The 25,841-nt window shown below is 37.4% G+C and overlaps 1 protein-coding gene across 10 annotated transcripts in view; it reads right to left on the bottom strand.

The window, feature by feature from the left end:
• Positions 1-25,841, bottom strand: part of EVI5 (ecotropic viral integration site 5) — a 241,354-nt gene that overhangs the window by 154,540 nt on the left and 60,973 nt on the right. For 9 of the 10 annotated variants that reach the window (XM_019437920.2, XM_019437919.2, XM_019437921.2 and 6 more), the window contains one exon: positions 425-614. In XM_019437920.2, coding sequence (XP_019293465.1) covers positions 425-614 — 190 coding nt within the window. Of the gene's footprint in view, positions 1-424; positions 615-13,508; positions 13,675-25,841 lie in introns of those variants that run through there. The other variant, XM_019437924.2, reaches the window with a different exon arrangement.

Below are 25,841 nucleotides of genomic sequence, written 5' to 3'. Positions count from 1 at the left end.
GACATTTCTCCCAGAATGTGGCCTCTAAAGCTATTAAGGACCTGAAAATCTGCAGAGCTGTGAATGAAAGCACAGTAATAACCATTGTCTTTCAAAGATTTTACCAAAAAGGTAAAATAGTGATAATTCAAAGACCTAGGATGTTACTACTTCATTCATGAATCTATAAAAAGAGAGAATTTCTAAAATAATTTTCAGCTATATATTTCTACAATTAGGAATCGTCTGTAACAACTGATATCTACAATTCAAAACTTCTAATGGACACAAATAAATGAAAACAGATAAAACAGGGCTCTTTATTACAGCACTTAGAAAGTACTCAAATCTCAGTTGTTGTTTTTTTTTTTTTAATCTTCCATTAATCCATGCCTTGATGCCCCTTTGGGATAAGAGGAAGAAATTCAACAAAGAATATGAATACCTTAACTTGCTTTTCCTTCTTTTTGCGTACATCTTCCCATTCATTAACAATTCTTCCCCAAAGAATCCAAGAATCTTCTTCAAGGTGGCTGAGGTTGCTAGAGGCTGATGAACTTGATACAAGAGAGGAGCCACTGTTTCTTCTTGACCCATTTACAGATCTTAAAGACTTACTATCCGTCTCTAACAATCTAAAACATAATTAAAAATTGCTCAAGATCTAATTTTACAGTGATATTGGATGAAGTAATAATGATACATAGATCTTTACTAATAGCCACGGTTTTAGAATATGCATAATTTCAGCAATATTTGGTTATTGCTGTATTTTTTCATCTAAGCATAGCAATTTCAAAATTTGATAGTACATTACATTAAATATTTTAGTGCTATTTGTCCTATCATAATTTCCCTTCATCTCTACTAAAAATACAAATTAGGAGAAATCTAGTGAGAAAGGTGGTTGGGAGGGCTTCAGGAGAAAACAAATTGCTGTTGGAACAGGTTTAACAAATTCTATTCAGGAACTAATCCTACATGTTTAGAATGCATCCTAGGGTAAAAAAAGCAAAGCAGGGCCACCCAAATCACCCAAATCCCTTCTCTTTTTTTCATTTTTTTCTGCCCTTCTATAAATCTGCCATTGTTTGGTCATGCAGTATTGGTATAAAAAATTTACTAGGGTGCATGGATGACTAAGTGGGTTAAACGTCCAACTCTTGCTCTCAGCTCAGGTCTTGATCTCAGGGTTGTGAGTTCAAGCCCTTCACTAGGCCCAGCATGGAGCCTACTGAAAACAACAACAAAAACAAACAAAAAAACCCTGTACAATTATTAATATGAAAATTGGAAGTTTTCACTTATTTGTTTATATACACATATATTTATTTACAGTTCTGGATTCTCTTGAAAAATAAAGATGGCAAAACCAAGCCCATCCATATTCCTGCATAGGAAAAACAAGGTGTAGCCGAGTAGGAGCTTCTCCATTTACATGGAGGACTTTAATACACTCGGTCTCCTTAATCCCAACTACCTCACAAAAACTCAAGCCAACTAACAGTTGTTATTTATCACTGGGTTTGCACTCTCAAACTGAGACCTCTTCATTCTTAAGATCCTTTCGCCTTTGTATTTCCTTATCTGTTCAAAGATGAGATAATTTCAGAGATCAGTTCTATGACTTATCACAACATCAAATCTATTATTTATTTCATAAATAAACACACTATAATGAAAGACTGGAAAATGTGGCTCTCTCACTATAAAGACAGAAATTACATGTCATTCAAATAAGGGTCCTCAAAGATCTATTTCTGTTTTTAACATGACTACCACTTACTTAGAATAATGCCTTGAGAAAGTCCTCTATTTAGGATATAACAAATGCTCCAAATATTAAAGATATATAAAAACTAATAAAAAAATATATGTATCAAACCCTACTGAGCAGACTATTAGAAACACCCTTTGCATGGGAGATTTATTCATCTTTATATCCCTGAAAGCACTTAGCACAATAACAAGGTACATTAAGTATCAACTGAGTTGAAATAAAATCAAAATCTGCATATTAAAAAAAGAACTTCAAATCCCAAATATGTCATAATCAGTTAACACAACATAATAAAAACTGCACAAATACTATTCTTCTTAATGGGATAGTTTCATACATTTCCACTGCAACAATGATTTAAATTAAATATCCCAAATATGGCTAGAAATAGAAAAATGGATAAAACAGCCAAATTAAGCGTCAACTATTTGCTATAAATATTCTTTATTGGAAAAAAAATAATTCCCAAAGCAATCTACATATTCAATGCATCCCTATTAAAATAACATCAGCATTCTTCACAGAGCTAGAACAAACAATCCTAGAATTTGTATGGAAACAGAAAAGACCCTAAATAGCCAAAGCAATCTTGAAAGAGAAAACCAAAGCAGAAGGCATCACAATCTTGGACTTCAAGCTATACTACAAAGCTGTAACCATCAAGACAGTATGGTACTGGCACAAGAACAGACACTCAGATCAATGGAACAGAACAGAGAACCCAGAAATGGACCCACAAACATATGGCCAACTAATCTTGGACAAAGCAGGAAAGAATATCCAATGGAATAAAGACAGTCTCTTCAGCAAGTGGTGATGGGAAAACTTGACAGCGACATGCAGAAAAATGAACCTGGACAACTTTCTTACACCATATGCAAAAATAAACTCAAAATGGATGAAAGACCTGAATGTAAGACAGGAAGTCATCAAAATCCTCAAGGAGAAAGCAGGCAAAAACCTCTCTGGCCTTGTCTGCAGCAACTTCTTACTCAACACATCTCCAGAGGGAAGGGAAACAAAAGCAAAAACGAACTACTGGGGCCTCATCAAAATAAAAATCTTCTGCACAGCGAATGAAACAATCAGCAAAACTAAAAGGCAACTGACAGAATGGGAGAAGATTTTTTGCAAACGACATAAAGATCAGATATAGGGTTAGTATCCAAAATCTATAAACAACTTATAAAACTCAACACCCAAAAAACAAAGAATTCAGTGAAGAAATGGGCAAAAGACATGAATAGACACTTCTCCAAAGAACATCCAGATGGCCAACTGACACATGAAAAAATGCTCAACATCACTCATCATCAGGGAAATACAAAGTAAAACCACAATGAGATACCACCTCACACCTGCCAGAATGGCTAACATGAACAACTCAGGCAACAAAAGATGTTAGAGAGGGTGCAGATAAAGAGGATCTCTTTTGCACTGCTGGTAGGAATGCAAACTGGTGCAGCCACTCTGAAAAACAGTCTGGAGGCTCCTCAAAAAGTTAAAAATAGAACTACCCTACGACCCAGCAACTGCACTACTAGGTGTTTATCCAAGGGATACAGGTATGCTGTTTCGAAAGGACACATGCACCCCAATGTTTATAGCAACACTATCAACAATAGCCAAAGTATGGAAAGAGCCCAAATGTCCATCAATGGATGAATGGATAAAGAAGATGTGGCATATATATATACAATGGAGTATTACTCAGCAACCAAAAAGAATGAAATCTTGCCATTTGCAACTACATGGATGGAACTAGAGGGTATTATGCTAAGCGAAATTAGTCGGAGAAAGACAAATCATATGACTTCACTCATGTGAGGACTTTAAGATACAAAATGATATACAGACGAATACATGGGAAGGGAAGCAAAAATCATATAAAAACAGGAGGGGGACAAAATATAAAAGATTCTTAAATATAGAGAATAAACAGAGGGTTGCTGGAGAGGTTGTGGGAGGGGGAATGGGCTAAATGGGTAAGGGGCACTAAGGAATCCACTCCTGAAATCATTGTTGCACTATATGTTAACTAACTTGAATGTAAATTTAAAAAATAAAATAATAAAAAAAATTAATGATAATGCTTTACTGCTTTTTCCATAGATATTATTTCAGTAAGTCCACAATATATCTTATGGAAAAATTAGTGTTACATATATGTAAGCACTATTTTAAAAAAATTTTTTTAATGTTTATTTTTGAGACAGAGAGTGCAAGCTGAGCAGGGGCAGAGACAGAGGGAGACACAGAATCTGAAGCAGGCTCCAGGCTCTGAGCTGTCAGCACAGAGCCTGATGCGGGGCTCGAACTCACGGGCTGTGAAATCATGACCTGAGCTGAAGTCGGACGCTTAACCAACTGAGCCACTGCGGCACCCCTTTGTGTAAGCACTTTTATATACGATTGTAATCCCTCAGAATTCTAAATGGAATAGAGAAACAAACTCCACTGAAATTACTTGAACTTCAGTTCTTCATTTAATTATTCACTGAATGCTTGCTATATGCCAAATAATGAAACTGCAGCACTACCATCAATAGAGAGATGTAATTTAAAAAGAATATAATGGTATTTCCTAAGCTAAACCTAAGTTTGAAATATGATGGAAGTATAGATGAAAAAGTGCCTAGACAGAAGGCTTCTAGAGAGTCAGAGAGGTCTCAGAGATTGCCAAGTTCTAACTTTTGGCATAAGCAAGAATACCAAGTGCAATCATGGGTGAGTTAGAGAAGTGGGTAAAGCAGTTTCTTTTCAGAGGACATTGAAATAACATACACAAATATATAGAACTGTGAGAAAAATTTATAAATGCAATATTCCAAGATACCACATTATTTAAAATACTGTTCTTTGATCCAGTGGAAAAAAAGACAGTCTCTTTAGCAAATCGTGCTGGGAGTAGTGGACAGCAACATGCAGAAGAATGAAACTAGACCACTTTCTTAAACCATGCACAAAAATAAACTCAAAATGGATGAAAGACCTAAATGTGAGACAGGAAACCATCAAAACCCTAAACAGGCAACAACCTCTATAACCTCAGCTGCAGCAATTTCTTGCTTGACACATCTCCAAAGGCAAAAGAATTAAAAGCAAAAATGAACTACTTGGACCTCATCAAGATAAAAAGCCTCTGCACTGCAAAGGAAACAATCAACAAAACTAAAAGGCAACCAAAAGAATGGGCAAAGATATTTGCAAATGACATATCCGATAAAGGGTTAGTATCCAAAATCTATAAAGAACTTGCCAAACTCAACACCCAAAAAACAAATAATCCAGTGAAGAAATGGGCAGAAGACATGAATAGACACTTTTCCAAAGACATCCAGATGGCCAACAGACACATGAAAAGATCCTCAATGTCATGCATCATCAGGAAATACAAATCAAAACCACACTGAGATACCACCTCACACTGGTCAGAGTGGCTAAAATGAACAACTCAGGAAACTACAGATGCTGGCGAGGATGTGGAGAAAGGGGAACCCTCTTGCACTGCTGGTGGGAATGCAAACTGGTGCAGCCACTCTGGAATACAGTGTGGAGGTTCCTCAAAAAATTAAAAACAGAACTACACTATGACCCAGCAATAGCACTATTAGTAATTTTATCCAAAGGATACAGGAGTGCTCATTCACAGGAGCACATGTACCCCAATGTTTACAGGAGCGCTTTCAACAATAGCCAAATTATGGAAATAGCCTAAATGTCCATCAACTGATGAAGGGATAAAGAAGATATGGTTTATGTATACAATGGAATACTACTAGCAGTTAGAATGAAATCATGCCATTTGTAGCAACGTGGATGGAACTGGAAGGTATTACGCTGAGTGAAATAAATCAGTCAGAGAAAGACAGATATCATCTGTTTTCACTCCTATGTGGATCTTGAGAAACTTAACGGAAGATGATGGGGGAATGGTAGGGTACAGACAGAGAGGGAGGGAGGCAAACCATAAGAGACTCTTAAATACAGAGGACAAACTGAGGGTGGATGGGAGGGTGGGGGAGAGGGGAAAATGGGTGATGGGCATTGAGGAGGTCACTTGTTGGGATGAGCACTGGGTGTTGTGTGTAACCGATGAACCATGGGAAATCTACTCCAAAAACCAAGAGCACACTTTACAAGCTGTATGTTAGCCAATTTAACAATAAATTATATTTTTTAAAAAAGAACTTAAATAAATAATAAAAATAAAGTAAAATACTGTTCTTGCCTTAACTCACCAAACAAAAAGGACTCAAATGGACAACAGCCATTAATATAAAAGCTAAAAACTATTAAAACTCCTTGAAGAAAACAGGAAAAAGACTTTACAACCTTGAAATAGGCAAAATGTGTTAATGAGACACAAAGAAACACTAACCTCAAAAGAAAAAATAAAGCAGACTTCATCAAACTTAAAAACCCGGGGCGCCTGGGTGGCGCAGTCGGTTAAGCGTCCGACTTCAGCCAGGTCACGATCTCGCGGTCCGTGAGTTCGAGCCCCGCGTCAGGCTCTGGGCTGATGGCTCGGAGCCTGGAGCCTGTTTCCGATTCTGTGTCTCCCTCTCTCTCTGCCCCGCCCCCCGTTCATGCTCTGGCTCTCTCTGTCCAAACAATAAATAAAAAACGTTGAAAAAAAAAAAATTTAAAAAAAAAAAAAAACTTAAAAACCCTACTCTTCAAAAGATACCCTTCAGAAAATGAAAAGGTAAACTATAGACTGAGGAAAAAAAGTTCTCACATATGTATCACATAAGACTGGTATCCAGAATACACAAAGAACTCTTAAAGTCAGTAATGAAAAATGCAAACAACACAGTTTTTTTTTTGTTTTTTTTTTTTAATGATTAAGAGACTTAAGCTGACATTTTACAAAACAAAATAATCAAATGGCCAAAAAGCAATGGGAAAACATTCAACTTGTGTTTTAGTCATCAGGATGAAGCAAATTAAAATCACACTATGCAATGTGGCTCAGTCAGTTAAGCATTCATCTCTGGATTTCAGCTCAGATTATGATCTCATGGTTCATGAGTTTGAGCCCTACAATGGGCTCCACACTGACAGTGTGGAGCACCTTTGGGATCCTCTATCTCCCCTTCCTCTGCCTTCTCATGGACTCTCTCAAGGTAAATAAATGATGTCCTAGTTCAACCACTTTGAAGAACTAAATTTTCATTTGATCCAGCAAGAGAAATGAATAATCATATCCACAAAAAGATGTGAAGAAAGTTCACAGAAGCTTAATTCATAATAGTTACAACCCAGAAACAACCCAAATATCCAGAAAAGTAAATGATCAAATTTTGATATATTCATTCCTTGCAATACTAACTCAGCAATAAAAAGAAACAAACTGCTGATACATACAATAAAATGGATAAATCTTATAAATGTTAGGTTGAGTGAAAGAAGCCAGATGCACTCAAGTACATACTATATTATTTCACTTATATCAAGTTCAAGAACAAGCATATTATAGAAAAAATATAGGAGAGGGGCGCCTGGGTGGCTCAGTCGGCAAGCATCCGACTTCAGCTCAGGTCATGATCTCCCGGTTCGTGAGTTCAAGCCCCTCATCGGGCTCTGTGCTGACAGCTCAGAGCCTGGAGCCTGCTTCAGATTCTATGTCTCCCTCTCTCTCTGCTCCTCCCCCACTCACACTCTGTCTCTCTCGTAAAAATAAACAAACATTAAAAAAATTAAAAAAAATATATATATATAGGAGTAAATCCTCATGACTTTGGGTTAGGTAGAGCCTTCTTATGGGCTCCTGGTGTGGCTCATTCGCTTAAGCACGTGACTCTTGGTATCGGCTCAGGGCATGATCTCACAATTTGTGAGATTGAGCCCTGTGTCAGGCTCTGCACTGACAGCGCAGAGCCTGCCTGGGATTCTCGCTCTCCTTCCCTCCCTGCTCCCCTCCTTCCTCTCTCAAAAAAATTATGTAAACTTAAAAAAAAAAATAAGTAATTGGGGCACCTGGGTGACTCAGTCGGTTAAGCGTCAGACTTTGGCTCAGTTAATGATCTCACCATTCATGAATTCAAACCCTGCACCCAGCTCTGTGCTGACAGCTCAGAGCCTAGAGCCCATTTCAGATTGTGTCTCCCTCTCCCTCTGCCCTTCTCCCGCTCACACTGTGAGCATGTGTCTCTCTCAAAATATACATACATACATGCATACATAAATATTCTTAAATATGACACCCAAAGCACAAATGACTATATCTATATCTATATCTATACACGTATATACAGTAAAACCTTGGTTTGCATGCATAATTCATTCTGGAAACATGCTTGTGATCCAAAGCACTTGTGTATCAAAGTGAATTTCAAGAACCATTGGCTTAGTTGTGATCATGTGACATTCAGTGTCACATACTACTCATATTGCAAGACATCACATGTTTATCAAGTTAAAACTTATTAGAAATGCTTGCTTGTCTTGTGGAACATTCGCAGACCAAGTTACTCCCAATCCAAAGTTTTACGTATTTATAATTATATAAACATACTGAACTCACCAAAATTAAAAATGTTTTGGTGCACCTGGGTGGCTCAGTCGGTTAAGTGTCCAACTTCGGCTCAGGTCATGATCTTACGGTTTGTGGGTTCAAGCCCCACATTGGGCTCTGTGCTGACAGCTCAGAGCCTGGAGCTTGCTTTGGATTTTGTCTCCCTCTTTCTCTTTCTCTGCCCCCCCTCCAAAATAAATTAAAAAAAAACATTTAAAAAAACTTTTTTAAATGTTTTGTGCCTTCCTGGATGCCATCAAGAAAGTGAAAAGAAAACGTAAGGAAGAAGAAAAACTATTTGCAACTCAGAAGACATATCTAAAATATATAAGAAACTCTTATGACTCCATAATAAAAACAAGCAACCCAATTAAAAACTGGGCAAATAATCAGAATAAACATTTCTCCAAAGAAGATATACAATAGCCAATAAGCACATGAAAAGCTGCTCAGCATCACTAATCATTTGGGAAATGCAAACCAAAACCGTAATAAGATATCACTTTACAACCACTAGGATGGTTATAACTGAAAGCCACAATAACAACTGCTGGTGAAGATATGGAGTACACAGGAACGCTTAGACACCACTGATGTGAATGTAAAATAGTAAAACCACTTTGGAAAACAATCCGACAATTCTAAGAGAAATGGAAAAGCTATGCCCGAGAAGGGATAGGAAACAAATGTAAATGGGCATGCGGTTTCTTGTAGTGACAGATGCACAAAACTTATACAAAAAATATTCATGGAAGCATTTATTCATAACAGTCCCAAAGTGGAAACAATCCAATGTCCATCAACTGTTAAATGGATAAAAAACACTGATACAGCCATACAATGGAATATTATTCAGTCATGAAGAGGAATGAAGTATTAGTACATGCTACAACATGGATGCACCTTGAAAATATGATGCTAAGTGAAAGAAGCCACAAAAGGAAACATATTGTATAATTCAATTTATATTAAATATCTAGACTTCATAAAGTAGATCAGTTGTTGCTGAGAAGTGGAGTGGAAGTGAGAAGAGTAAGAAGCAATGGCCAGGGGTTGCTAATGGATACGTGTTTTCCTGTGGTGATAGCTACACAACTCTGAATATGTGAAAAAACACTGAATGGTACACTTTAAAGTAGTGAATTGCATGTATATGAATTATAGCTCAAAAAAAGTGTTATATAGAAAAACACGTAAAATATATCAATGGCAATAAAAATCAGAAGAGAGGTTTCAAGGTGGTGAGGTTGCTACAAAAGGGCACAAGAAAATTTCTGGGATGATAGGAATTTTCTAACACGATAGAAATCATCCATGTGTTTAATGGGCATGTGGGTAATACACAATCAAATTTGTCAAAACAAACTATACTTAAGAACTGAGTATTTCTCTGCAAATTATACACCAACTTTATAACAATTTATAGAAAATATTGTCTATGGTTAATGACACTAGGAGCAGTGACAATTAGGTGAGAAACTATTGCTTTTTATTATCGAAAGCCCTTTATAACCTTTTAATATAATGACTTGACTTTAGAAAGTACTGTTTTTGCTATATTAAATGCATCTATTCTGTAAAGAAAGGAAAAGATAAACATTATCTCATTTTTTTCTTTTCAAATTTGTTGAGCACTCTAACAAATTTTAGAATTTTCTAAAGAGAAACTTCAGAATTTTTTTCAAAGTCATAGGCATAAAGAAGTCCTTTTGTCAAAGAGTTGAAGCATTTTCAAGAAGTAATACTTGAAATGATATTATCAAGTCTCTCCCCATTTGACTACTAAGTCATGGCATGCAGGTAAACAATTTACAAATTCATTAAGAAAACATAGACTTTATAGAATGTGTAGTTAGAATCAGGTATTTTTACTCCTCTTTGTTAAATACAGTGATGAAACAACTCAGGAAGACTCTTAAACAGCAAGATAATTAAAACATTCCGACATGGTAACAGAGGGAGCATACTACCTTGAAAATGTCAATTTCCAAAGACTTGCGGCTAGCAACTGGGAAAATGGTAAGCATTACTCATAGGTCTGTGGACTACTGAAAAGTCTATTCAAAACTTACTTATTTCCCTCTGTCCAGAGCACATGGGTTCACTGCCTTGGACGGATTTATTGCAAGAACAGAAACTACCTTCCCATCCCATCATAATTTCCTTATGACTAACTAGTAAGAAGAAATTTATCAGATTCAAGGAAAAGAATACTGGCCCAGTAGGAATACTGTATACTACAATCAAGGGCATTCCTCACAGATTTGTGTGGCTTCCTGGCCATTTTTTAACTGCCACTGCTATACAATAATTCACAAGCCCAAATGTATTCATCCTCCCAGAATGCTGCCAGACTAAAACGTCTCTACTGGATCTCTACTGACTGGACAATACATAATCTTCAGTCTCCTAAGTAAGCAACTCCAAGTTTTTGTTAGAGTTCTACCTCTAAGAACAGCATTTGCTATAACCCCACATTATCTGAGATGGGGTGCTAAAGCTAATTTTCAGTTGGACTTCAAGTAGCATTAAGGATGGAGAAAATGTAGGTGTGGCAGCTTCCAGAAGCTTAGAAGACTTGGCAGAGAAAAGGTATTCTCAGCTCTCTAAAGGACAGAAGCAGCAACTAAACAGAGAGCTGACAACAAGGGGAATATGCCAACACAGGGAATAGTGTGAGTTTTATTTTATTAGGGAGATTACCTTTACCGTATCTTAACAACTAAGAACTGAACCTTATCCTCACCAAGAGGTCACCTATCTAAGGAAAACAGCAGAACGTGAGCTTTCTGATGGGCATGTAAGAAAAAAAGAGTAGCGTGGAGCAGTGCACACTTGATAAACATCAAAGAAAAAGCCTCTCTTGCTATAATACCATGACTGAAAAATACAAAGAAGGAAAAGGAAAACAATGGGTTATCTTTTAGGTATCTAGAGTATGAAGTACTTGGGGGACATCAATGTAGATAAGCATCTTGTAACTAAAAAGACAAGTCTGAAGCTTAGAACTTATCAGGTAGGCATCTTAACATCTCTGAAAACAGTATATTAAGATATTTGAGAGCACATTCACACAACTTTTATTTCACTATATTGCTATAATTGCTCTATTGTATTATTAGGTATTGTTGCTAATCTCTTACTGTGCCAAATTTATAAATTAAACTTTATCATGAGTACATATGTATAGAAAAAAAAACAGTATACATAGAGTTTGGTACTATCCACGATTTCAGACACCCACTGGGGGTCTTAAAAGGTATTCCACACCGGTAATGGGAAATACTGTATTAGCAAAGAATTGATAGTAAACTTTTTAAATATCCTACTGTACTCAGCATAATGCTTTCCTATGGATACCAAAACAGCAACAAGTCATCATGCCATTTGGAAATGTGTAAACTGCTAAGATAATTTACAAAGAGCTGAAGAAAGATCTAAGAAAAGCTAAGGTAAAAAAAATTGCCATATAAGAAAAACATTTGGAAAGCTAAATACTCTGGCACTTACTGCAGAGGGATCAACTTTCCAAACATGGGGTTCAAATATCTCTTGTAACGTTACATCCAAGGAACAAGATATGAATGAATGTACTGGGGTAAAGACAGCAACCAGCGAGCTAAAAGAAAAGCAAATGACTAGCAACAAAATACATGCCTGACTCACAGAGTAGTCACAACCATTCACATCAACACCATCAAGTACAAATTCAAGTCTCAGAGCAACAACAACAACAACAACAACAACAACAACAACAACAAAGGGAGAATTAAGACAAAACACAAAGAATTAACACAAGAAGCAATTCAGAGACAATTCTTAGTGGGGTGCCTAAATAATAGGGATCTCTCCAGTTCTGAAAGCAAGCAGTTTTTTTCTTTTTCTCTTGTTTAAGATGAGGTCTCAGAGAAGGTGAACACGAGACTTCCAGCTCCCTTCCAAATATTCTGACCAGAAACTGATGGTTTGAGGATTAGTTTTACACAGACATTGGGACAGACAGGCATAGCATACTTCTTAGACTTCTTAATTTAAAGATACGATATAGGGGCACCTGGGTGGCTCGGTCAGTTAAGCATCAGCTTAATTTCAGCTCAGGCCATGATCTTGCATTCGTGAGTTCGAGCCCTGTGTCAGACTCTGTACTGACAGCTCAGAGCCTAGAGCCTGATTCAGATTCTGTGTCTCCCTCTCTCTCTGACCCTCCCTTGCTCTGACTCTTTCTTTCTCTCTCTCTCTCTCTCTCTCTCTCTCAAAAATAAACATTAAAAAAAATTTAACTAAACAATAGTAAAGATACGATGTAAAACTAAGCTAGTTACAACAGAAAAAGGAGTTCAATAAATTCTTTTAATTACATCATCAAATTCCTCAGGAAATCAGACAATTGATTTAAAAAATTTTTAAAAACCTTCAACGAAAAGAAGAAGGATAGAGTTTGTGTGATGATCTTAAAAGCCTCGCCTATGATTTAAAATTCATGAATTTTTAACACAGAGACTTAAAAATATACGTTTTGCTCAGCTTTTTACTTCCTTAATATTCAGGGTTGCATTATAGAGAGTATCCTCAGGTAAACAAAGTAATGCTTTAGTAGTAAAACTATAAACCTACAATGAAAGTTATGTTAGATCATCTAGATCATCACTGTCCAACAGAAATATAATGCAAGCCCCTTATATCATTTTAAATGTTATAGTAGCCACATGTACAGTAAAAGAAACAAGTACAATTAACTTTAATAATGTTACCAAATATAGTCAAAATATCATTTTAGCATGTTATCAAAATTTTAATTAATGAGATATTCTTTTTTTCAAATCAGCCATTCAAAACCTTATGTACATTCCACTTTTATAGCACATAAGAATTCAGACCAGCCACATTTCAGGTGCTCAAGTGCCACACCTTACTGGATGGTAGAACTTTAGATGTTGGTAAGATAAAGATATATTACGGTTTCAAAGATTCCTGCTTACTTTACTTAAAAATACATAAAATACATTTAATTTAGTTTAAAAGAACCCTACCCATATTTCCTCATTCTCATATCTCACTTCCAAAACTCTATCAAAAAGCAAATTTTGATTCCAAATATAATGTAAAAGGAAATGAACATGGCTGCAATGACAAACTTTTAAACCACACAAATAATGGCCTATTAAAAATTGAAATTAGCAACATTCCCCTCCTTAATTAAAATGTACTGCTATTACACTTGAACCTTACCTTCCTAAATTCATCTCTGCCAAAGCCTTCATGTTTTCAAAATGAAAAAGAAAAACACATTTAACACACAGGAAAAAAACAGCTGTCCCATTTCAACTTTAAGGCTATCAATTATTAACTTTCATCAAACAGATCTTTGATATTATATTGAACCATTTCTTCACATCTTTCTGGGGTTGCCACATGTACTGATTTTTAAAAGTTATCATTGCAGTAAAATTATGGGAAAGAAAAAAACAGTTTATAAAATTTGTTATTTTAATGTTTAATTTTAATTTTCTAAAATATTGCCATTTTTATACTTTCTGAATTAAAGTGAGTTAAGTAACATGAGTAGCATGAGTCTATATTTGGAGAAGAAAAAACTCTTGAACAAAAGCATATCCCTTGCTACAAAAAGTAACTGTGTCTCGTAATTTTTACTTGAATTATATAATTTGCATATCTATATTATAAACCACAGAAATGGTCAGAGAAAATTTAAGTTATCATTCTTTGAATTTTTTCCTCAGATATAAGAGGTTGGCAGGGTAGTAGGGCAGAACAGGGGGAAGAGAGCTAGACCTAGTGTTTGCCATTTTATTTTTTATTGAGTCAGAGATGTGTTTTTCCACCAGGATTGTTCTAAGGTAAAACAATGTGTCACTAGATTCAACCTCTCTACAAATAAATCCTTCCCATGGATTCTGGGTTTTAATGAAGGAAAGGAAAGAAAAACTCAAAATGTGAACTCAAAAAGAGCACAGATTTTGGGGAGCCTGGGTGGCTCAGTCGGCAGGGCGTCTGACTTCCACTGAGGTCATGATCTTTCACCTTATGAGTTCGAGCCCCGCGTCAGGCTCTGTGTTGCCACTCAGAGCCTGGAGCCTGCTTTGGATTCTGTGTCCCCCTCTCTCTCTGTGCCCCTCCCCCACTCAAGCTCTGTCTCTCAAAAATAAATATTTAAAAAAAAAAATAAGAGTACAGATTTTGAGTAATCCATACAAGAACAACAATGACAACCTTTTGCTCCTTTAACTTCAAATTCTGATTTGTCAAAACCTCTTTTCTGAACGTTTTTAAATAACTTAGTAATTATTCTTTAGATATTAACATATACACAGGGCACATCTGGTATTCCTGAATAAACTGTGAATTACTTGGAGAAAAGTTCATCTATATCCATAACTTACAATAATTCCTACTGTAGTGCTTTGTATATATTAGTAGTACAGTAATTACTGATCACAACCATAAAAATAAATTCAACTTTGGTCACTTACAAACTCAGCACCAAAAGTTATCTTTTGTGTGCACTATTTTTCCATTAAAGAACCAATTCATTTTTTTATTAATATTTTTATTTTAGTTAACATACAGTACAATATTGGTTTCAGAAGTAGATTCAGTGTTTCATCATTTACATACATCATCCTGTGCTCAATACAAGTGCCCTTTTTTTTTTTAATGTTTATCTTTGAGAGAGCATGAGCAGGAAGGAACAGAGAGAAAGGGAGACAGAGAATGTGAAGCAGGCTCTGCATTGCCAACACAAAGCCCAACTTCGAAACCATGAACCATGAGATCATAACCTGAGCTGAAGTTGGACACTCAATGGATTGGGCCACCGAAAAAAACTGTCAACAAGTTTCCAAATTTGAAGAAAACTATAAATGTACAAGAAGTTCCACAAAACCCAAATACAAGAAACATGAAAAAAAGTACAATCAGGCAGCTCTGAATCAAACTGCTTAGATCAAGAATAAAGAAAAAAATCTTAAAAAGAGGAAAAAAACCACACTATATATACAGGAACAAAGATTAGGAATGGATCAGATTTCCTAATGAAAACAATGCAAGACAGAAGTCAATGAAACATCACCGAAGCACTGTGGGGGCTGGGGGTGGGGGAACTGTCAACCTATATGCAAAGAAAACATCTTTACAAATCAAAGGCAAAATGAAGACTCAAACATACAAGAGCAGCTCCACCCTTCATGAATTATTATTAAATGAAGTCCTTCAGACAGGAAAAGTATATCAGGTGGAAATCTAGAGTTAAAGAATGAAAGAGCTCCAGAGGTGGAAACTATATAAATATATGAGATATTTTATTATTTTAATTTCTTTAAAAGATAATTGTTGGGGCGCCTGGGTGGCTCAGTCGGTTAAGCGTCCGACTTCGGCTCAGGTCACGATCTCACAGTTCGTGAGTTCGAGCCCCACGTGGGGCTCTGGGCTGATGGCTCAGAGCCTGGAGCCTGCTTCCGATTCTGTGTCTCCCTCTCTCTCTGCCCCTCCCCCGTTCATGCTCTGTCTCTCCCTGTCTCAAAAATAAATAAAACGTTAAAAAAAATAAAAATAAAAATAAATTAAAAAAAAAAATAAAAGATAATTGTTGAAGCAAAAATATTAATACAGAATGAGGGTTACAACATATATAATAGGAAGACACAGGACAAAACTAGCATAAAGGACTGGAGAGGAGATATGGAACTGTACTATTCTTTTTTTTTTTTTTTTTAATGTTTATTTATTTTTGAGACAGAGAGAGACAGAGTATAGTAGGGGAGGGGCAGAGAGAGAGAGAGGGAAACACAGAATCCAAAGCAGCCGCAGGCTCTGAGCTGTCAGCACAGAGCCTGATGCAGGGCTCAAACTCACCAACTGTGAGATCATGACCTGAGCCAAGTATACGCTTAACTGACTGAGCCACCTAAGTGCCCCTGTACTATTCTAAGTTCTTACACCACATCTGAAATAGTATGAGATCCCTTGAAGGCAAATAGAGATAAATTAGAGATTTCTACTATGAACCTTAAAGCAACCAGTAAAATAACAAAACATATTTATAGCTGATAAATCAACAAAGAAAATAAACACTAAAAAAATTCCATTAAATAAAAAGTAAGCAGAAAAATAAAAAGGAAACAACAATATAAAACAAAATGACAGGGGTGCCTGGGTGGCTCAGTTAAGCATCTGACTCTTGATTTCGGTGCTGGTCATGACCTCACAGTCATGAGACCAAGCCCCATGGAGCCCACTTAAGATTCTCTCTCCCTCCCTTGCGCACTCTCTCTCAAAAAACAATAATAATAATAATAATAATAATAATAATAATAATAATTTAAAAAATAAAACAAAAGATTTAAACATAAGCATATCAATAATCACATTAAATATAAATGATCTATTTTCCTGAAAAACCTAGAAAACACTGTTTTCTAGTCACAAAAGACTACCTACTTTATGATTCCATAATGAAGTGTCCAAGAGTAGGCAAACCCACAGAGATAGAAAGCAGATTAGTGATTACCAGTGGCTGGAAGAAAGGTAAAAAAGGGAGACTAATCAGTAGAGAGTTTCTTGGGGGGGGGGGGGGGATTAAAATGTTCTGAAATTGAACAATAGTAATAGATGCACAACTTTGTAAATACACCAAAATCACTGTATCATATGCTTTCAAAGGGTGGATTTTACAGTGTGTGAACAAATTAAAGATACAATAAAAATACAGTGAAAATACAGGAAAAAAGCAAAAGAAATATTAATAGCAGCATACATATTTTCTTGGATCTAGCCCTGCAAGAAGACTGTAATTCCCACTTCACTCCAAAAGGTTTGGATACATGATTTGCGTTGGCCAATAAAATCTAGATAGAAGTTACATCTACAACTCCCTAACAGACACTTTAAGGTATTTCCACTCTATCTCTTTTGCATCTGCCACAGGTCTGGTTTATCCTGGATAAGGGGTGGTCATTAGTCCTGGAATAAAGAAGTATGGAACAAAGATGTACTCAACTTGCAGCTTAAAATGAATATGAAATGTGAGGAAGAAATAAAACTTTGTTTTTGTAATTTTTAAAAAAGTATATGGTAAATATTATAAGGCAAAGATCATTCATTTGTATTTTTAAAAGATATAAATATATGTTGCCTAGCTGAGGAACTTTAAAGGCTGGAAAATGTATAATATTTTAACACTATTCAAAAGAAAGGTACAATGACTATGTAGATTTCTAAGCAAACAGTATTACCAAAGATAAAGAAGGGGTTACACAAGAGGGCATAACAAACCTAAATGTTTAAATACTTAATAAGTACAACTTCAAGATACATGAAACAAAGACTGAAATAATTTAAAGAGAAACAGACAAATCCACAATTATAGTTGGGATCATCCATACTCTTCTGTCCATATCCGATATCAAAAGTAAACAGAAAACCAGAAAATAAATAGTAGACTTAAACATTATCAATCCATTTTAACCAACTAATGTTTATAGAATACTCTACCCAACAGTTTAATATACCCTCTTCTCAAGTTCACATAAAATGTTTACCAAAATAAGATAATATTCAAGATCATAAAAGAATTCTCAATAAATTTATTTATTTATTTTTATTTTTATTTTTATTTTTATTTTTTTTAATATATGAAATTTACTGTCAAATTGGTTTCCATACAACACCCAGTGCTCATCCCAAAAGGTGCCCTCCTCAATACCCATCACCCACCCTCCCCTCCCTCCCACCCCCCATCAACCCTCAGTTTGTTCTCAGTTTTTAACAGTCTCTTATGCTTTGGCTCTCTCCCACTCTAACCTCTTTTTTTTTTTTTTTTCCTTCCCCTCCCCCATGGGTTTCTGTTACGTTTCTCAGGATCCACATAAGAGTGAAACCATATGGTATCTGTCTTTCTCTGTATGGCTTATTTCACTTAGCATCACACTCTCCAGTTCCATCCACGTTGCTACAAAAGGCCATATTTCATTTTTTCTCATTGCCACGTAGTATTCCATTGTGTATATAAACCACAATTTCTTTATCCATTCATCAGTTGATGGACATTTAGGCTCTTTCCATCATTTGGCTATTGTTGAGAGTGCTGCTATAAACATTGGGGTACAAGTGCCCCTATGCATCAGTACTCCTGTATCCTTTGGATAAATTCCTAGCAGTGCTGTTGCTGGGTCATAGGGTAGGTCTATTTTTAATTTTCTGAGGAAACTCCACACTGCTTTCCAGAGCGGCTGCACCAATTTGCATTCCCACCAACAGTGCAAGAGGGTTCCCGTTTCTCCACATCCTCTCCAGCATCTATAGTCTCCTGATTTGTTCATTTTGGCCACTCTGACTGGCGTGAGGTGATATCTGAGTGTGGTTTTGATTTGTATTTCCCTGATAAGGAGCGACGTTGAGCATCTTTTCATGTGCCTGTTGGCCATCCAGATGTCTTCTTTAGAGAAGTGTCTATTCATGTTTTCTGCCCATTTCTTCACTGGGTTATTTGTTTTTCGGGTGTGGAGTTTGATGAGCTCTTTATAGATTTTGGATACTAGCCCTTTGTCCGATATGTCATTTGCAAATATCTTTTCCCATTCCGTTGGTTGCCTTTTAGTTTTGTTGGTTGTTTCCTTTGCTGTGCAGAAGCTTTTTATCTTCATAAGGTCCCAGTAATTCACTTTTGCTTTTAATTCCCTTGCCTTTGGGGATGTGTCGAGTAAGAGATTGCTACGGCTGAGGTCAGAGAGGTCTTTTCCTGCTTTCTCCTCTAAGGTTTTGATGGTTTCCTGTCTCACATTCAGGTCCTTTATCCATTTTGAGTTTATTTTTGTGAATGGTGTGAGAAAGTGGTCTAGTTTCAACCTTCTGCATGTTGCTGTCCAGTTCTCCCAGCACCATTTGTTAAAGAGACTGTCTTTTTTCCATTGGATGTTCTTTCCTGCTTTGTCAAAGATGAGTTGGCCATACGTTTGTGGGTCTAGTTCTGGGGTTTCTATTCTATTCCATTGGTCTATGTGTCTGTTTTTGTGCCAATACCATGCTGTCTTGATGATGACAGCTTTGGAGTAGAGGCTAAAGTCTGGGATTGTGATGCCTCCTGCTTTGGTCTTCTTCTTCAAAATTACTTTGGCTATTCGGGGCCTTTTGTGGTTCCATATGAATTTTAGGACTGCTTGTTCTAGTTTCGAGAAGAATGCTGGTGCAATTTTGATTGGGATTGAATTGAATGTGTAGATAGCTTTGGGTAGTATTGACATTTTGACAATATTTATTCTTCCAATCCATGAGCAGGGAATGTCTTTCCATTTCTTTATATCTTCTTCAATTACCTGCATAAGCTTTCTATAGTTTTCAGCATACAGATCTTTTACATCTTTGGTTAGATTTATTCCTAGGTATTTTATGCTTCTTGGTGCAATTGTGAATGGGATCAGTTTCTTTATTTGTCTTTCTGTTGCTTCATTGTTAGTGTATAAGAATGCAACTGATTTCTGTACATTGATTTTGTATCCTGCAACTTTGCTGAATTCATGTATCAGTTCTAGCAGACTTTTGGTGGAGTCTATCGGATTTTCCATGTATAATATCATGTCATCTGCAAAAAGCGAAAGCTTGACTTCATCTTTCCCAATGTTGATGCCTTTGATTTCCTTTTGTTGTCTGATTGCTGATGCTAGAACTTCCAGCACTATGTTAAACAACAGCGGTGAGAGTGGGCATCCCTGTCGTGTTCCTGATCTCAGGGAAAAAGCTCTCAGTTTTTCCCCGTTGAGGATGATGTTAGCTGTGGGCTTTTCATAAATGGCTTTTATGATCTTTAAGTATGTTCCTTCTATCCCGACTTTCTCCAGGGTTTTTATTAAGAAAGGGTGCTGGATTTTGTCAAAGGCCTTTTCTGCATCGATTGACAGGATCATATGGTTCTCTTTTTTTTTGTTAATGTGATGTATCACGTTCATCGATTTGCGAATGTTGAACCAGCCCTGCATCCCAGGAATGAATCCCACTTGATCATGGTGAATAATTCTTTTTATATGCTGTTGAATTCGATTTGCTAGTATTTTATTGAGAATTTTTGCATCAATATTCATGAGGGATATTGGCCTGTAGTTCTCTTTTTTTACTGGGTCTCTGTCTGGTTTAGGAATCAAAGTAATACTGGCTTCATAGAATGAGTCTGGAAGTTTTCCTTCCCTTTCTATTTCTTGGAATAGCTTGAGAAGGATAGGTATTATCTCTGCTTTAAACATCTGGTAGAAATCCCCTGGGAAGCCATCTGGTCCTGGACTCCTATTTGTTGGGAGATTTTTGATAACCGATTCGATTTCTTCGCTGGTTATGAGTCTGTTCAAGCTTTCTATTTCCTCCTGATTGAGTTTTGGAAGAGTGTGGGTGTTTAGGAATTTGTCCATTTCTTCCAGGTTGTCCCATTTGTTGGCATATAATTTTTCATAGTATTCCCTGATAATTGTTTGTATCTCTGAGGGATTGGTTGTAATCATTCCATTTTCATTCATGATTTTATCTATTTGGGTCATCTCCCTTTTCTTTTTGAGAAGCCTGACTAGAGGTTTGTCAATTTTGTTTTTTTTTCAAAAAACCAACTCTTGGTTTCGTTGATCTGCTCTACAGTTTTTTTAGATTCTATATTGTTTATTTCTGCTCTGATCTTTATTATTTCTCTTCTTCTGCTGGGTTTAGGCTGCCTTTGCTGTTCTGCTTCTATTTCCTTTAGGTGTGCTGTTAGATTTTGTATTTGGGATTTTTCTTGTTTCTTGAGATAGGCCTGGATTGCAATGTATTTTCCTCTCAGGACTGCCTTCGCTGCGTCCCAAAGCGTTTGGATTGTTGTATTTTCATTTTCATTTGTTTCCATATATTTTTTAATTTCTTCTCTAATTGCCTGGTTGACCCACTCATTCATTAGTAGGGTGTTCTTTAACCTCCATGCTTTTGGAGGTTTTCCAGACTTTTTCCTGTGGTTGATTTCAAGCTTCATAGCATTGTGGTCTGAAAGTATGCATGGTATAATTTCAATTCTTGTAAACTTATGAAGGGCTGTTTTGTGACCCAGTATATGATCTATCTTGGAGAATGTTCCATGTGCACTCGAGAAGAAAGTATATTCTGTTGCTTTGGGATGCAGAGTTCTAAAGATATCTGTCAAGTCCATCTGATCCAATGTATCATTCAGGGCCCTTGTTTCTTTATTGACTGTGTGTCTAGATGATCTATCCATTTCTGTAAGTGGGGTGTTAAAGTCCCCTGCAATGACCACATTCTTATCCATAAGGTTGCTTATGTTTATGAGTAATTGTTTTATATATCTGGGGGCTCCGGTATTCGGCGCATAGACATTTATAATTGTTAGCTCTTCCTGATGGATAGACCCTGTAATTATTATATAATGCCCTTCTTCATCTCTTGTTACAGCCTTTAATTGAAAGTCTAGTTTGTCTGATATAAGTATGGCTACTCCAGCTTTCTTTTGGCTTCCAGGAGCATGATAAATAGTTCTCCATCCCCTCACTCTCAATCTAAAGGTGTCCTCAGATCTAAAATGAGTCTCTTGTAGACAGCAGATAGATGGGTCTTGTTTTTTTATCCATTCTGATACCCTATGTCTTTTGGTTGGCGCATTTAATCCATTTACATTCAGTGTTATTATAGAAAGATACGGGTTTAGAGTCATTGTGATGTCTGTATGTTTTATGCTTGTAGTGATGTCTCTGGTACTTTGTCTCACAGGATCCCCCTTAGGATCTCTTGTAGGGCTGGTTTAGTGGTGACAAATTCCTTCAGTTTTTGTTTGTTTGGGAAGACCTTTATCTCTCCTTCTATTCTAAATGACAGACTTGCTGGATAAAGGATTCTCGACTGCATATTTTTTCTGTTTAGCACACTGAAGATATCGTGCCAAGCCTTTCTGGCCTGCCAAGTTTCAAAGGAGAGATCAGTCACGAGTCTTATAGGTCTCCCTTTATATGTGAGGGCACGTTTATCCCTTGCTGCTTTCAGAATTTTCTCTTTATCCTTGTATTTTGCCAGTTTCACTATGATATGTCGTGCAGAAGATCGATTCAAGTTACGTCTGAAGGGAGTTCTCTGTGCCTCTTGGATTTCAATGCCTTTTTGCTTCCCCAGTTCAGGGAAGTTCTCAGCTATAATTTCTTCAAGTACCCCTTCAGCACCTTTCCCTCTCTCTTCCTCCTCTGGGATACCAATTATGCGTATATTATTTCTTTTTAGTGTATCACTTAGTTCTTTAATCTTTCCCTCATACTCCTGGATTTTTTTATCTCTCTTTCTCTCAGCTTCCTCTTTCTCCATAACTTTATCTTCTAGTTCACCTATTCTCTCCTCTGCCTCTTCAATCCGAGCTGTCGTGGTTTCCATTTTGTTTTGCATTTCGTTTAAAGCGCTTTTCAGCTCCTCGTGACTGTTCCTTAGTCCCTTGATCTCTGTGGCAAGAGATTCTCTGCTGTCCTGTATACTGTTTTCAAGCCCAGCGATTAATTTTATGACTATTATTCTAAATTCACTTTCTGTTATATTATTTAAATCCTTTTTGATCAGTTCATTAGCTGTTGTTATTTCCTGGAGATTCTTCTGAGGGGAATTCTTCCGTTTGGTCATTTTGGATAGTCCCTGGAGTGGTGAGGACCTGCAGGGCACTTCCCCTGTGCTGTGGTGTATAACTGGAGTTGGTGGGCGGGGCCGCAGTCCGACCTGATGTCTGCCCCCAGCCCACCGCTGGGGCCACAGTCAGACTGGTGTGTGCCTTCTCTTCCCCTCTCCTGGGGCGGGATTCACTGTGGGGCGGCGTAGCCCGTCTGGGCTACTTGCACACTGCCAGGCTTGTGGTGCTGGGGATCTGGCGTATTAGCTGGGGTGGGTAGGCAAGGTGCACGGGGGCAGGAGGGGCAGGCTTAGCTCGCTTCTCCTTAGGTGATCCCTTTAGGAGGGGCCCTGTGGCAGCGGGAGGGAGTCAGATCCGCTGCCGGAGGTTTGGCTCCGCAGAAGCACAGAGTTGGGTGTTTGCGCGGAGTGAGCAAGTTCCCTGGCAGGAACTGGTTCTCTTTGGGATTTTGGCTGGGGGATGGGCGGGGGAGATGGCGCTGGCGAGCGCCTTTGTTCCCCGCCAAGCTGAGCTCTGCGTCCGGGGGCTCAGCAGGTCTCCCTCCCTTTGTCCTCCAGCCTTCCCGCTTTCTGAGCAGAGCTGTTAACTTATGACCTCCCAGACGCTAAGTCGCGCTTGCTGTCGGAACACAGTCCGTCCGGCCCCTCCGCTTTTGCCAGCCAGACCTGGGGGGGCTCTGCTTGGCCGGCGAGCCGCCCCTCCGCCCCGGCTCCCTCCCGCCAGTCTGTGGAGCGCGCACCGCCTCGCCGCCCTTCCTACCCTCTTCCGTGGGCCTCTCGTCTGTGCTTGGCTCCGGAGACTCCGTTCTGCTAATCCTCTGGCGGTTTTCTGGGTTATTTAGGCAGGTGTAGGTGGAATCTAAGTGATCAGCAGGACGCGTGGTGAGCCCAGCGTCCTCCTACGCCACCATCTTCCCTCCCTACCAAGAATTCTCAATAAATTTAAATGGCTGTTGCTAAAACAGGGCTTAAAAATATACAGCACCAAACAAATACTAGAAAAGAAGAAAGATCACAAAGACATTACATATAAATGTAAAAAAAAATCATAAGACAACTACAGATCAATATTTACCCTGAACAAAGATGCAAAAATTCCAAATACAATTTTAGCAGATCAAATCCAACAATATTTTGTAAAGACAATTTATCACAACCAAGTGGGATTATCTCAGGAATGCAAAGTTGGTTTAACATTCAAAAATCAATGTAATTCACCATATCAGACTATAAAAGGAACACTACATGATCATTTCAGTAAATGGAGAAAAAGCATTTGACAAAATCCAAAATCTATTTCTTTTAAACTCTAAGCAAATGAGGAATCTAAAGAAACTTCCTCAATCTGATAAAAGCCATCTACAAAAGCCTACAGTTAACATATTTAATGTTTCATCCCTAAGATCAGGAAAACAAAAATATACGTTCACCACTTACATTCAAATTTGTACTCAAGGTATTGGCCAGTTGTAATAAGGCAAGAAAAAGAAATAAAGGCATCCAGATTGGAAAGAAGAAGTGAAAGTGCTTTAATCAGAGTTAACATCCTCATTCACATTACAAAATCTAATGTAATCTAAAAAAATAAAAACAACAAAACCTACCAAAACAACAAGTTTAGCAATGCAGCAGGATATATAAGGCAATACAGTTCAATCAAAGCCTCAGTAAGTGTTTTTGTGGAAATTAACAATTTGTTTTAAAATTCATATGGGAATCCTGAGAAACTTAACAGAAACCCATGGGGGAGGGGAAGGAAGAAAAAAAAAAAAAAGAGGTTAGAGTGGGAGAGAGCCAAAGCATAAGAGACTCATAAAAACTGAGAACAAACTGAAGGTTGATGGGGGGTGGGAGGGAGGGAAGGGTGGGTGAAAGGGTGGGTGATGGGTATTGAGGAGGGCACCTTTTGGGATGAGCACTGGGTGTTGTATGGAAACCAATTTGACAATAAATTTCACATATTGAAAAAAAAAAAAAAAAGAAATGTTCCAAATTAGGCATTTTAGGAAAGGTATAGGTTATTTTTTCAAAATATTCTTCCCAGTTTAAAAAAAAATAAAATCTTTTGCATTAAAATAATTAATTAAATAAATAAAATAAAATTCATATGGGAATGTTAAGTTCCAAAAATAGTCAAAATGGAGAACTAAGTTGGAAGATTAACACTATCTCATTTTAAGATGTATTATAAAGTTACACTAATCAAAAGTGTACTGTATTGGCATTAAGACAGAAAACACACCAATGGAACAACTAATTTTTGACATAAGTGCAAAAATATTTAAGTCAAGAAAGGGTAGCCTTTTCAACAAATGGTACAGGAACAATTAAATACGCATATTCAAAAAATGAATTTTGATCTATACTTTGCTCCATATACAAAACTAACTCCAAACTGATGAGATCTAGGGGTGTCAGGGTGGCTCAGTCAGTTGACTGAGCCTGAGTTGACTGGGCCTGATTTAGGCTCAGATCATGATCTCACAGTTCGTGAGCTCCAGCCCCACATCAGGCTCTATGCTCACAATTCAGAGCCTGCTTGGGATTCTCTCTCACCCTCTCTCTCTCTCTGTCCCCTCCCACTCACGCTGTCTCTCTCTCTCTCTAAAAATAAACTTAGGGGCGCCTGAGTGGCTCAGTCGGCTGAGCATCCAACTTCAGCTCAGGTCATGATCTCGCGGTTTGTGAGTTCGAGCCCCGCGTCGGGCTCTGTGCTGACAGCTCAGAGCCTGGAGCCTGCTTCGGATTCTGGGTCTCCCTCTCTCTCTGCCCCTCCCCTGCTCATGCTCTGTCTCTCTCTGTCTCAAAAATAAATAAAACATTTAAAAATAAACTTAAAAAACACCGCTTTAAAAAAAAAAGGGATCAGACCTAAACAAAACTTTATAAAAAATCTTCTGTAAAAAAATACAGGTATCAAGC

This window comes from Panthera pardus, unplaced genomic scaffold, assembly GCF_024362965.1.
Source record: "Panthera pardus isolate Hobbes unplaced genomic scaffold, ASM2436296v1 HiC_scaffold_11, whole genome shotgun sequence".
NCBI classification, from domain to species: Eukaryota; Metazoa; Chordata; class Mammalia; order Carnivora; family Felidae; genus Panthera; species Panthera pardus.
This window is presented reverse-complemented; position numbering and strand designations above follow the sequence as displayed.